Source organism: Tenrec ecaudatus, chromosome 4 (assembly GCF_050624435.1).
Source record: "Tenrec ecaudatus isolate mTenEca1 chromosome 4, mTenEca1.hap1, whole genome shotgun sequence".
In the NCBI taxonomy this organism is placed as follows: domain Eukaryota; kingdom Metazoa; phylum Chordata; class Mammalia; order Afrosoricida; family Tenrecidae; genus Tenrec; species Tenrec ecaudatus.
The window spans coordinates 3,034,912-3,048,376 of NC_134533.1; the positions used below are offsets into that span (position 1 = coordinate 3,034,912).

Below are 13,465 nucleotides of genomic sequence, written 5' to 3' on the forward strand. Positions count from 1 at the left end.
GAGGGAGGTTGTTCCACGGGAGTCCTTGGTGACTGCGGACCCTGCTGGCACACACTGGTCATGCCACCCGTTCCCAGCTGTTTTGGGCACCACCTCCCGCCTCAGCGCAGGCTAGTGGGCAGTGTGCCAGCTGTACACTGAGGACACACTCCTGCCCCCAGAGGCAGACCCTTCACTTCCCGTCGGCCCTGAGCTCCTGGCTGGGCAGACATGAGTGCTGGCCAACTGGGAAGGGGCATGGGCAGCCCGTCCTGGGTGCCAGCAGCCCTGGAGCCTGGCAGTCTACATCTGGCTAGACGCCAGGGGTGGGACATCGGCGGGGTGGGGGGTGTCCCTGGGCCCCTGCTCAGTGACCTGCTGACCCCAGGTCACATACAGGCAGCCAAGGCTGAACCAGTGGGTGGACAACAGCAAAGGGTGGGCCTGGCACTGAGTGGCTTTATTACATCTCTGGCCAGTGGGCTCAGGTCCACAGGGGCAGGTGCTTAAGTTAGGGCGAGGGGGGAGGTGCGTGTAAACACGGAAATGGCTGTCACCCTGGCATGTGGGCAGAGTCCCTGTGAGCACTCAGGGCACACAGTTGCTCAGCAGTATGTGTAGGGCCTCCAGCGACGTGCCCTGAACAGGTGAGCCGCCTGCCACCCACAGGTCTGGTAGAGTCTACAAAGATGAGCTGCCTGCCACCAGCAGGCCAGAGTCCCAGCAGGCTCTAGTTCAGCACCATCTGTGGGTGTGTCAGCTGATGGTCCACCTATCAGTCCTGGTAGGGGCTGCAAGCTGCCTGTCCTTCGAGGCTGGTGCCGTCCCCGCAGAAGAAGCCACCTGTCCCCCGAGGCTCGGCCCAGTCCCCACAGGAGAAGCCACCTGTCCCCAGAGGTTGGGTACAATCTTTGCAGGAGAGCCGTTTGTCCTCCAGGGCCGGGCAGAGTCCCCGCAGGAGAGCCACCTGTCCCTGGACGCCGGGTTCAGCCTGTCCCCCGCGTCCCAGGCAGGCACCTAGGCGCTGCCATTGGTGAGCTGCTGCAGGTACTCCTGGTGCAGCCGCTCCTGGGCCTCCCAAAGCTTTCGGAGCTTCTTGCTCTGGCCCTTGCTCAGCTCCTTGCCTTCAGCGTCGTGCGTGGGCAGGCCCTGCAGCACAGCAGATGGTGTCAGCCCCGGCCCCTGCCTGGGTCTGAAGCTCGTGGGACAGTGGGCTATTGTTCAGGGAAGGGTGTGGCCAGCAGGAGGGGTTTTAGGGATGACAGCCGTGAAGGTGAGCTCAGAGGGCCCAGGAGCAGCCTGGCAGTGGGACACTGGCACCTCGGGATGCAGGGGACAGAGAACCTGGGCCCTTGGGGGACTCCCCTTGGGTGGCCACCGCACGCCCCACCCCCTACAGTGGCGCCCTGGCCCTCGGAGAGAAGAAACCACCCTTACGCTGTCGTCAAACTGGGAGTACTTGTCGAGCTCCGGCAGGAACATCTCGCGGGCGGGGACCCGCATCTTGGCCAGCTTTGCTGCCTGCAGTACAAGAAAGGGCCGGCCCTCACACCCGCTCACCCCGCAACGCCAGGCCCCGACTCGGGAGCGGCCACCCCGTCTCTGCACCCTCTGACTCTGGGAGCTGAGGTGGTGGAGCAGGAAGAACTCCACTCCAGAGCCCAGTGCCCTTGCTGAGACGACCCGCCTCACTGTGGGCTCTCCCGGGGTGCGGCTGGAGGCGTGGGGGGTCAGCACAGCCCCTGCATGTCTGCCCAAGCTCCCCGCCCGCCCGCCCGCCCGCCTTCTGGGCAGTACCTCCTGCTCCTGCCTCTTCCTGGCTGCCTCCTCCTTCCTCCTCCTCTTCTCCTCCTCCACCTGCAAGACCGAACAGCCACTAAGTGACACAAGAGCCGGGGCCATACCCACGTCCACTCCCAGCAGGGCCCATGGTCCCACAGCAGGCAGCGCACTGTGGAGGGCTCGGTGATGAGGGCCCAGCCTCACAGGTCAATGCCCCTCGGCAGGGTGGGCGTGGGGGAGGGGAGGAGCGCTACTTTAACAAGCGGCCCTGCTGACCCCGCTCACAGCACCAAGAAGCGAGGCTTTCAGTGGCTCAGACACAGTCCGTCTGTCTGTCCGGGCAGTCCGTGGTCTCAGTAGCCCTGTGGGGGCCACTCACCCTCCTCTTCTCCTCCCTCTCTGCCAGCAGGGCGTCTCTGTCCACCAGCTTGACCACCGTGGGCAGTCCTGAGGAGAAGGTGGGCTCAGATGAGGTGGAGGCCCATGGGCAGTACCTGCGGCTCGGGGGACCCCTTGCCCCCAGCCCCGGCCAAACAAGGGGACCGATGGGAAGTGCAGGCTGGGCCTTCGGCTCACTGCTCACCCACAGGCGGGTTCCCACTAGGGACAGAGTGCAGCACTGGGAGAGGAGCAGCCCCACCCCACACCCCCACCCCGGTGGTGGGGCAGCCCCAACTCATGGTGACTGCCAGGCCGGAGAGAAGCAATGGGCAGCGGGGTTCCCAAGACTACAGGCAGTTATGGGAAAAGACAGCCTCGTCATCTTCCTTGGAGCAGTCGGTGGATTTGAACCACAGACTTGGCAGTATCAGCTCGTTGCCTCATCCATGGCACCACCAGGGCTCAGAAGCAGTGTGACAGGGTGTGTGGCTGGGCACTGTGACGGAGGGCCCTGCCAGTGAGGACGCCATTTCCTCCAAGCTCAGGGGACATCCTGCCAGCAGCTAGGGCAGGAGGGCAGCCTCAATCCATCTGAAGCGCATAAGCCTGGGGATGGAACCCTGAGCCCCAAAACCCCCGACGCTCACAGCACCTTCGTGGTCCTCCAGCCGGACCCCAAGCTCAGGCATGACGTCGTCTCGTAAGGCATCACTGAGCTGCAGGACCTCGGAGACTGTGGGGACAGAGACAGGCCATCAGGTCCTGGGAGTCCTGGGCCCCCAAGTCCAGGCCACCAACAGCCTGCCTAAGGGGCCTCAGGCCTGCCATTGATAGCTAGCTTCCCACCCACTCTGACCTCCTGCAGGGCCAGCCTATAAGTTCTTCAATAAGGGGAACCTGTGTCTGGTGCGGGGGTGGGTGGGGGGGTGAAGGGGTGGGGCTCCTGCCAGAGCCTGTGGCCCTGCTGGCTGGCCTCCTGTGTATCCCGTCTCTCCCACAGCAGCTCTGCCTGGGAGGCCTGGCTACACCTGGCTTGCTCCCAGCCACGGCAGCAGACTGGGGGACTCAGGTGACCTGACACTGGCCCAGCTTGACCCTGGCCAGCTCCCCAGCATCCTGGCATCTACTGGTTTTACTAAAAGTCTGGGTCCTTGGCTAGTTCAGTTGTGGGGGTTGAGGTCCCCACAGAGCTGGCTGGGTAGGTACACACCCCTTTCCTGCCCATGCATGTCTCAGTGCTGAACAGATTAAAACTGGGCTCAGAGACGCAATGCAGGCCCAGCTTGGCATTTCAATTGTAGATTCCCCCAAGTGGGGCGTGTGTAAATGTCCGAGACCAGGCTGTGGTCTCAGCAGGACAGCTGCGGGGGTGGGGGTGGGGTTTACTGGCCACAGTGCACATTCTGCGGGGTCTCCAATCCCCCAGCCCATATGGCAGGCATAGTGGGATCCCCACACCCTGACGCTGATCTGCTCCTCCCAATGTGGCAGCACGAGAGCCCTACACCTCACCCGCAACCCCATCTCAACTGAAGGAAGTCACTCAAAGACCCTCAGCAGGGGGAGATCCCGGACATGTGGCTGGAAGTTGTGCCTTGGTGCGGGGATGGACTACTGAGGTCTGGGTGCGGGGGTGCAGCAAGCATGCCACAGTGCACAGAATAAGCCCCAACAGTGGGCCGGCGCCCCTGTGCCCCACGGCCGGGCCTCACCTTGCTTCTCTCTGGCGATCCTGCGCACGCCTTCCCTGAATTCTGACAGGGCCTGCAGGTACGGCATGACTGTGGCCTCCAGCTACGGGAGAAGGGCTGGTCACCGGGGGCCCGCAGGATGGCCCCCCCGCCGAGGCTCTGGAGCTCCTGTGGCCAGGCAACACCACAGGTGCGGGTAGAGAATAGGGACAGGAACACTAGCCGCTCTGACTCCCCTGTGCAGTGCAGCACGGTAGGTAAGGGCGTCCCTTCTGGATGAGTTGCCCCAGGGCTAATGGTCAGCCACCAGACTTGATGGAAAGTGTTGGCTTGAGCACGGCCCCCACCCCCTGCTGACCGGCGTCTCAATCACCAGAGGGAGAGGGGGCTCCCAGCACCCCAGTTGTTGTGCTCACGTCTAGGCTGGTCCCATGTCCTCCGACCGGGAAGCCCATTGATCCGTCCTCTTCGATGGCCCCGAAGATCTACGGGGAGGAGGAGGGGCAGCACTGAGACCCGGAGCCCTTGGGTGCCACACACACTGTGACCGAGATGGGCGGGCAGGGCTCAAGGGCACAGCCTTCAGGAAGCAGGGAGGGGGGTAAGGAGGGACAGGGCCTCACCCTGAGCATGTGTGTGAGGTAGAGGCCGGCGCTCTGCAGCAAGGCGCGGTTGGGCCGCCGGCGGGCCGCCTTCCGGGCCGCAATGTACAGGTTGCACTGGCCGACCAGGGCGCGCATCTCCTCCAGGGCTGTGCGCGTGTCCACGTTGTCACACAGCGCTGCGTGCACCGCCGCCTTTCGCTGGTAGAAGCTGGCGCAGGGTGGGGGGAGTAGTTATGCCCCCACCACAGAGACACACCCCAGAACAGCAGACTGACTATGTGGTTTATGAGAATGAGGCCCCCCAAGCCCCCCAAGGTGTTGTGTGGTGCTGTCCAGCCAGTTCCAACTCACAGCTATCTGATGTACAGATCAGAGAACTGCGCGGCCCTTGCCATCTGCAAGACTGTGCCATGTCTGAGCCCAGTGCTGCAGCTACGGTGTTTGTCCATCTCGTGGGGGGGGGGGGGGCGGGGGCTTCCTCCTTTTCGCTGCCCCTCTGCTTTACCAAGCAGGATGTCCTTCTCCAGGGACTGGTCTTTCCTGACACGCCCATGTCCGTGAGGCCGAGGCTCACCATCCTTGCCTCTATGGAGCATTCTCCTGGACTTCCTCAGACAAGTCTGATTGCTCTGCCAGTCAGCGGGACTTTGCAAGTTCATCGCCAGCATCATACTTCAAGCACACGGATTCTTTTTCGGCCCCTTGGTCAGTATCCACCTTTCACGGGGGTGCGGACCAACTGAAAACACCCTGGCTCGGGTCAGGCGCCCTAGTCCTCAAAGTCCCCTCTCTGCTTTTCGACACTGTAAGGAGGCCTTGTGCAGCAGACTTGCCCAGTGCACGTGGCAGTGGAACAAAAGTACCCACGGACAGCTCTTGTTTCCCAACAGGGCCAACGTCTGGGCCTGCATCCCCACCACTGGTCTGTCGGGGTGTCGGGCTGCTTGCTGGTACTTCCAACACCAGCAGGGTCGCCAGGTTTTGGCAGAGCTTCCAGACTAGGAACAGACAACCGGGAAGAAACAGGCCACCCACTTCCGAGGAATCAGCCACTGAAAACCTTGCGAAGAGCAGCGGAAGGAACACTGCGGAATCCAGTGCCGGAAGCCGGGCCCCTCAGATCAGCAGGCTCTCAAAACACCACCAAGAAAGGGCTGCCTTCTCCACCCGTGACTCGATGGAACAAAGCTCCCCAGCCCTTCCCTGGCTGACGGGGCGATGCAGCAGGAGGACGAACAGCTGCCCACGTCTATTATTAAGCCTCGGATCGTGGCGCCCACTGAGCCTGTATCCGGGAAACGGCAGGCTGTCAACGAGGAGTGGAGGCGTGAACCTCGCCGTCCCAGGGTCTACCCTGCTGGCCACAACAGGTTCGAGGGGCGTGGCCTGGCTTCCTTCACCAAAGAGCACACCTCGAGATCCACCTGGCAGGACCGCTGTCTGTGACAGGGTGACGTCTGCATGCTGACGTCACGTGTTTAACACAACTAAGGCTCCAATTCGCATGCCCGCCGCCCGAGCTAGGGATAAGAAACTGAAGAAGTACACGAGCTCCATCCATCGGCAGTCGTGCCCACCTGACTCACGAAGTGACTCAAACACAAAAGTTGGCAACAAAGAGGAAGTTGACAAGCCGGAAACTATGGCCTTGGTGGCAGGAAGACGCTGCAAGACCAACCACATCTCCGCACGTGGCTCTCTCGGCCGCACACCCGGACCTCGACTGGGAAGGGGCGATGGAGGACTCAGGGCCAGCAGCCAAACGCGGCCAGGGCTGACTGCGGAGCAGACCACCCACGGCTCCGGGTAATTCAGGCTGAGGTTGAACACGAAAAGAAGCCCATGCGAACCAAGCACATGACCTTGAGTCTGTCCCATGTGAGCTTGGAGACGTCTCCCCAGAGTGGGCACACGGAACACGGACAAGAGAAGCCGGGATGAGCGGTGGGAGGACACCCAGCCCATCACGTAGCCCACAAGGAAGCCAACGGTGTGGGAAAGACAGGGGGGAAAAGACCAAAGCGGGTGTCAGGAGAGCCGCGGAGACTTGGTGTTGAGCGTACACGAGCTGAAGCAGGTGGAGGAGACGATGGAGGGAGACGGGCACCTTGTGCAGATAGATACAGTGTTCTAATGAAACGTGACCGGCTGTGGAGTTGGAAAGCCCAGGAGGAGGACCAGGCTTGGCGTACCTCAAGCGGAACGAAGTGACGAAAAATATTCAAGCCTCGAGCGGCAACACTGAAGGGCCTTACAGGTAAAGAAATGCTGCTGCAGGCGGCCTCCAGAGCGGCTAGAGAGAGCGCAGTCACGTGCCGGAAAGGACCTGGCGCCCTACCCAGGGGCAGCGTGTGAAAGAACTGCTGGTGCCCACGGAGGCAGCTCAAGCAGAGCCGGAAAGCAGCCTCCAGGAGCCGACCGCGCACCAACGGGAACGCCCCACCTAGCACACGAAGCACTCGCTCAGCCGCGCCAGGACACATCGAAGGCAGCAGCGACCTGGCCACCCGATGACGGCTCTGTGCCCGCAGCAAAGAAAGGCGAGGCGGCAGAAAGTGGAAATTAGAGCACAGTATCACCAATATCCCAGTAAGAAACGTTCTGCTGACTTAGTAACTGTTTCATGACTGCGAGCGGCCAGAATTTCAAGCCAGATTCGGAAGAGCGTGCACTGCGGGCTCTCTGCTGGTGTCCGCTGCCGAGTGGCTGACAGCGGAGAAGACCACAAAGATGTCGACTTGTGTTTTACCGACTACGCAAGGGCACAGACACTTCCCTGCGCACACGTGACACGTGCCTACAGACCCAGAGGCTCTCGGCTCGACCGGTGTAAGGGACTAAAGACTGCACGGTCGCCGTCAGGCCAGGCGTGTGCCACGCCTTACGCACACCTCGCACTGGTTCAGTCTGATCATCGGAGGAGCAGGAGGCCGCACAGAAGGTGGCGTCAGGGATGGAGGAAGGCTTGTTAACAGGCTGCGATAAGCAGAGGGCGCCGCCTTGCTGGCGGAGTGAGGAGGACGGAAGCCCTCGCTGAGGCGGATCGAGGAGGGCAGCCTGCCGTGTGGGTGAGGACTTAGAGTGGAGGAAACCCTGTTTCTCCCCACTGGACCAGTCGTGACATCGACGTCAGTGGAGGAAAGGTGGGTCCCATCCAGTTTCATCCTGCTTGGAGCCACACTCCAGGCTCACGGGACGACTGCACTGGGCGCATGTGTTGAAGAGCACCGAGCCACGCCACGGTATCTCCAGTCCCCTCACGGCACAGGAAAGTCAGAGACCGAAGAAAGGCGGTCTTCCAGCCATGGCATCAGTGAGGCCCTCTGACAGCACCGCGGGTGGCCCAACACACAGAAGTCCATCCGAATGCAGCTCAGCAGCAAGGATGGCGAGGCTTGCCTCCTGTACTTTGGACCTGTTATCAGGACAGGCCAGTCCCTGGGGAAGGACACCCTGATCGATGAAGATGGAGGTGAGGGACAAGAGGAAGGCCCCGGGACATGGGCTCAGTCTGCGGCTGTGAGGACGGCAGCCAGGGTCTCGCCGAGTCGGAGCCCACTGGACGGTGCCGGGTCTGCACACTGCTGAGACGCGTCTTCCTCTGCGAGCCTTGCCCACAGGGCACAGACCCTCCCCCGATGCCCACCCGAGACGCTCTTGAGCGACTCCAATTGCGCTCCCTTCTCAGTGGCCTCTGAGTTCTGGGGAATGGGCAGTCTGCAGGGGCACTGCCATGACGGGAAACAAGTTTTAGGGCCATTTCCCCAGCTTTTTCCTCGGTGACATCACTTGCCATTTTCTTAAAGCTCCATCCTAAGTCCCTGCCGTGCCCCCCACCCCCACCAGTGCTGTCTTCGAGAAAGTCAATCAAGACGAACCCTTTGGAGCAATGAAATCCAGCCGCCACACTGCCTGAGCAGGCCTTGGGTCTGCCGGCCCAGCAGAGCCCCTTCACTGTTTGGGCTGGTTTTTTTTTTTGTGAAACCGAGGAAAGTGTGTGCTGGATGGAGACACGTTGATGCAGGTTTCATCTGGAACCGCCCTGGGCCCTCAGGAACGGCAGGCTCAGTAGGAACATGCTGTGGCTTGTCCTTGTGTGTATACAAAACAGCAGGCCGTTTGTCCCAGCGCCTTCTCGTGTATGATTTGGTGAACCGACCGCAGGCACGCACTGTGTGACCGCACGGTAGTTACATGATCTGGTATTTGAGGATTAAGAGCGAAGGGGTGGAGTCTAGTCTGTCAATCAGACCATAGCCGGTGAGGCCTCTGTGTGGGCATGACTTTCTCCTAGAATTCTGGGAAATCTGGCTTTTCCTCCTGGAGGTGGGAGAGACTGCTCACTCCCTTGGAGACGCTCTACTGACAGGGCACATGGCACTTCGCTGCTAGACTTCATGGCCTGGGGCTGAAAAAGCCACGTGGCCCTACCGTGATGCAATCAGACCTCAGAAGCCACGTAGAGATGCCTGCCAGCACTGAGATGCTTACAACGCCACCGGATCCAAAGACTTTCTACCCACTGGCCTGTGATCATCCTGCAGTAGGCGTCATTGCACGTGTTTCATGAGTCTGAAGAGGACTCTATAGATTGGTACTGGACTTTTGAGCTTGGACTGGACTGGGTTGGGATGCTTTCTTAATGCACAATTACTCTTTGTATAAACGCTTATACAATATGAGTTTCTATGGATTTGTTTCTCTAATCTACCCGGACTGACACAGAGCGCCACCACTGCCCGCTCCCAGATTCCCCACCAACACCCTGCTGCCCTCGCAGGCCTGCCACCACAGGTGTGTGACCGTGCCACTGCCCCCAAAGTTCCCAAGGACAGACAGACGGACGACTCCACCTACTTCCTATTCAGCTCCACTTCTTCCTTTTCCCACTTCTCAAACTGCCCCGTCACGTCCACGGGGGCTCGCAGGATGTCCTTCACATTTAGGAAAAACTCCTAAAGGAGAGAGAACTGCTTAGGGCCAGGGGGCACCTCTCCCAGCCACAGGCGCCTGCTGCTGGGCGTTGGGAAAGCCACGGGCCCCGGCTCATGTGCACCCTGCTCCAGAAAATGTCACCCGTCCCGTGTCCTCCTGGTCTCTGCCGGCGTGACGCTCTCGTGGAAGAGCGAACCGTGCCAGAACAGTGGAACATGAGCATCTCTGAGCGGGCCCGCGGTCACTTCCCCCAGAATCTAGCTGCCCCTCACCCACCGCCGGGCCCCCAAGGCAGCCCTCCACGCGGCCAGCACTCACGTTCATGAACTTCTCGTACTGCAGGGCCGACTCCATGGTGTTGCTGGAATAGTCGAGTGTGTCCTTCCAGGCGTGCATGAGGAAAGCCAGCCGCAGCTGCCGGGCTGGGGGGACAACACGGCCCCTGAGTGCCCGGCAAGTGCGCGACCGTGCCTGTGTGTGAGGGAAGGAGGTGCGTGGACACCGTACGGCCCCACGTGCGTGATGAAAGGAGGGTGAGGGCATGCCCTTGCTCCCTCACCGCCTACCCGAGTGCTTCTTCAAGGCGTCCTGGATGGTGATGAAGTTCTTCAGGGACTTGGACATCTTGCAGCCCGCGATGGTCAGGTGACCCGTGTGCAGGAAGTACCGGACCCAGCAGTCGTTCTCAAAGTGGGCCTGCACAGAGCACGTTGCGTGTCAGTGCCCTGCCGGCTGGGGCTGTGCGCACACGCAGCGCCCCTTAAGCGGGCCGTGGGCCCAGAGGGGCTGCCAGGCCAAGGCAGCAAGTGACCGCTGGGGTTGGGCTGCAGCCACATGCAGGGCATTCAGAGAACCAGCCAGAGAATCCAAGTCCTACCTCCCGAGATCCTAGCTGTCAACCCCTCCTCCCACCAGGGTCTCCCCAGATCCACTTCCCCCACCACCCCTCTGCAGCCCCCACCTCAGATTGGGCCAGCTCGTTGTCATGGTGCGGGAAGCGCAGGTCGAAGCCGCCGCCGTGGATGTCCATCGAGGCCCCCAGCAGGGAGCCTGCCATGGCGGAGCACTCAATGTGCCAGCCCGGGCGGCCCTGCATTGGTGGTGGTGGGGGGTTTAGTTACAGCAGGCTGACTATTCCCAGTGATCCTGGCCCTGCCAGCGCTGTGAGCTTGCTCGAACTGCGGGGCCAGTGCTCCCATGCTGCTCAAGGGCCATAGCCAGCCTCCCTACCCCGATGCATCCTCCTGGAGGCCCAGATATAGGCGGGAAACAGGGATCCCTCGGGCCCCAGGTGAATGGCCCACTCACCTTCCCCCAGGGGCATGGCCAGGACGGCTCGCCGGGCTTGGAGGCCTTCCACAAAGCAAAGTCATTGGGCGACCGCTTCTCGCTTAGGAGATCCGCCGAGATGCTCAGGTCACCTGGGGACAAGGCAGGGTGCTCTCACTCAGGCAAGACCAAAGCCACTGGCCAGCTGTCTCCGAGCACCCCAGTCCATGCTCACCTCTTCATTAACCCTTGCCTTCTAGCACACCTGTCCATGCAAGGTACACTCACTAACCCGTACCTCCCAGCACACCTGTCCACACAGGTACACTGATTAACCCACAACTCCCACCTGTTCACTAACCTGGGCCTCCCAGCACACCTGTCCATGCAGGTATGCTAAGGAACCCAGCTCCTGGACTCCCGAGTTCTGATTTATAGGCCTAGGAGCTACCGACCCCCACAGCTGTGGGCCTGTGCACATACCTGGCTTCCCTTAAACCAGTTCTCAACCTGTGGGTCGTGACCCTTTTGGGGGGGTCAAACAACCCTTTCACAGGGGTCATCTGATTTATATCAGTAGCAAATTTGCAGTTATGAAGTAGCAATGAAAATAATTTTACGGTTGAGGGTCATCACCACATGAGAAACTGTATGAAAAGGTGGAGGCATGAGGAAGGTGGAGAACCACTGCCTTCAACACTGGCCGCCTGCCCTTGGTCCTCCCCTTGTCCAGGCCAGGTAGTCAGCTAGACCCTCCCGGAGACCTGGGCTAGGCAGGTCAGACTGCCTATCGATGCAGTGAGGGGCAATGAGTTTCTGGGGGGCTGGGGGGGGTGGCTGAGCCTGCTGGGCAACTGATCCCTGGAGCCTACGGGGGAAGGGGAGAGGGCCAGGAGGGCATCTCACCCACCCCGAGTCCACACGAGGTGGGGAGCACCCGGGGCCTTCCTGGTCGGCCTGCCTGGCAATGAGCATGAGCCACGTGAACAGCATTCCGGAGCGATGTGGAGCACACCGGGACGACTGCGTGCTGGCAGCGGAGACCTCACTCTCTGCCGAGAAGCCACATCAGGCAGCTGTTTGGAGGGCACGGCCCCCAGGGGACGCACGCAGTAGAGCCAGGCTGCCTTCCTGAGTGCTGTCACCACGTGGGGAGCGCCCGGCAGGCGGCAGACACTCCAGGAAGGGCTTTGGGCCCCTCCTGGAATCCCCGTTGGCAGTAAGGCCCACTGAGCTTCCCCAGGAGCAGGGCAGAGGGGAGCAGGCTGTGGACAGCTCGACCAGGCGCTTGGTTGCTGCCAGATGCCACCAAGTCGGTTCCGGCACATAGTGAGCCCGTGCACAGCAGGAGACCCTGCCTGGTCCTGCTGCGCCATCCTCACCATCGTCCCTCTGCCCGGGCCCATTGCCACAGACAGGAGTCAGGCCATCTCGTGGGGGGCCTTCAAACGACGGCACAAAACAAACCACTGCCCTCGAGTGGACACTGGCTCACCAAGTGACCCTACACAGGTGCCCCTGCTGTAAGCAGGGAGCAGACAGCCTCATCTTTCTCCCTCAGAGTGACAGGTGGGTTTGAACCACTGACCTTGCGGCTCCATGGACTAAGCCTAGATAACACAGAAGAGCACTGCCCTTGGCCTCATCGCTAACCTCGTGCTGCTGAGTGTGCTTTGTTTCTGACCCATGCAAACAGGAGCAAATGCACTCACGCCAAACGAGCAGATCTGAGTTTTCCACCATGCCCCGGGGGCACTCAGCTCCCCCCTACCACTGTGTCACCTGGCTCTGTGACACACCACTGCCGGCGAGTCCCCACGGGCCAGGGTAGACCTGCTCCGACGCTTCCTGAGATGGTAAAGTTTCACGGATGCAGCAGCCCCTTGGTGAGCACCAGCTGGGGACCCTGAAACAGCCCAGGGCTGCAGGGGTTCAGAGCCGACTCACCAGCAGTGGCCCTGGCAGTGTGCGGCCGGGCGGAGTACTTGTCCCACTATGAAACTGCCCCGTTCATTTTACTCAATTCTTCATTATTTACCTATCTTTGTGAGAAGCCACATTTGACTTTTAAAGTCCTTTCCCTCTCCCCTCTGGGTGGGCGCTTTCAGCTACCCTCTCCAGGCCTGCGGCTGCACCCAGGGGTTGGTCTTTGTGGGGAGTGAGTCAGGACCGGGGTTCTGCAGCTGCAGGCGGCCCCTAACTCCAAACCCCTGTCCAGGGTCAACGGTGGCCATCACTGCCCCATGGTCAAAGGCTGTGTGATTCCCAGAGTCCCATTGGCACGATGCAGTGGGTGCCCACAAGGGAAGGTCCTGGCATGTTGAAGCTGGGGTTCTGGGGGGGTCCCCCACATCCATAAGCAGAATAAGGATGGAGGAAATGTGCGTGCCACATGGGGTTCCGAGGCGTGCCGTCCTGCAAGTCCACACGAGCCCACGTGCCTGTGCCTGCACTGTCGGCGCAGAAAAGGTGCTGGACAAAAACCCACCCCTCTCCTGATACAGACACTCAACAAAGCAGGGACAGACAGGGAACTCCCCAACACAATGAAGGGTACGTATATGTGCGCACGCGTGTGTATACACACACGTCTATGTACACCCACATGCACACACACGGGGGAGAACAGCTAAAGTACTGTGGTCTGCCAGGAAGAACAAAGAAATCGGACTTGGAAGAATTACAGCCGGAGCGCTCCTTAGAGACAAGGACGGCGAGACCCGGCCTCTCATCCTTTGGACGTGTTGTCAGGAGAGACCGGGCCCTGGAGGAGGGCGTCGCGCTGGGTACAGCAAGAGGGGGAGCGAGGTAGAGGGAGGCCCT

At 60.9% G+C, this 13,465-nt stretch overlaps 1 protein-coding gene across 1 annotated transcript in view; it reads right to left on the reverse strand.

Annotated features, from left to right (window-relative positions):
• Positions 1 to 418: 418 nt before the first annotated feature.
• The window catches only part of CARS1 (cysteinyl-tRNA synthetase 1), a 36,068-nt gene continuing 23,021 nt past the window's right edge, over positions 419 to 13,465 (reverse strand). The window contains exons 11-23 of the mRNA XM_075545217.1: positions 10,682 to 10,794; positions 10,335 to 10,463; positions 9,940 to 10,069; positions 9,692 to 9,795; positions 9,296 to 9,393; positions 4,457 to 4,646; positions 4,250 to 4,318; positions 3,855 to 3,936; positions 2,795 to 2,875; positions 2,141 to 2,208; positions 1,777 to 1,836; positions 1,417 to 1,500; positions 419 to 1,128 (exon numbers count right to left, since the gene is read on the reverse strand). Coding sequence (XP_075401332.1) covers positions 997 to 1,128; positions 1,417 to 1,500; positions 1,777 to 1,836; positions 2,141 to 2,208; positions 2,795 to 2,875; positions 3,855 to 3,936; positions 4,250 to 4,318; positions 4,457 to 4,646; positions 9,296 to 9,393; positions 9,692 to 9,795; positions 9,940 to 10,069; positions 10,335 to 10,463; positions 10,682 to 10,794 — 1,340 coding nt within the window. The 3' untranslated portion in view covers positions 419 to 996. The remainder of the gene's footprint in view (positions 1,129 to 1,416; positions 1,501 to 1,776; positions 1,837 to 2,140; positions 2,209 to 2,794; positions 2,876 to 3,854; positions 3,937 to 4,249; positions 4,319 to 4,456; positions 4,647 to 9,295; positions 9,394 to 9,691; positions 9,796 to 9,939; positions 10,070 to 10,334; positions 10,464 to 10,681; positions 10,795 to 13,465) is intronic.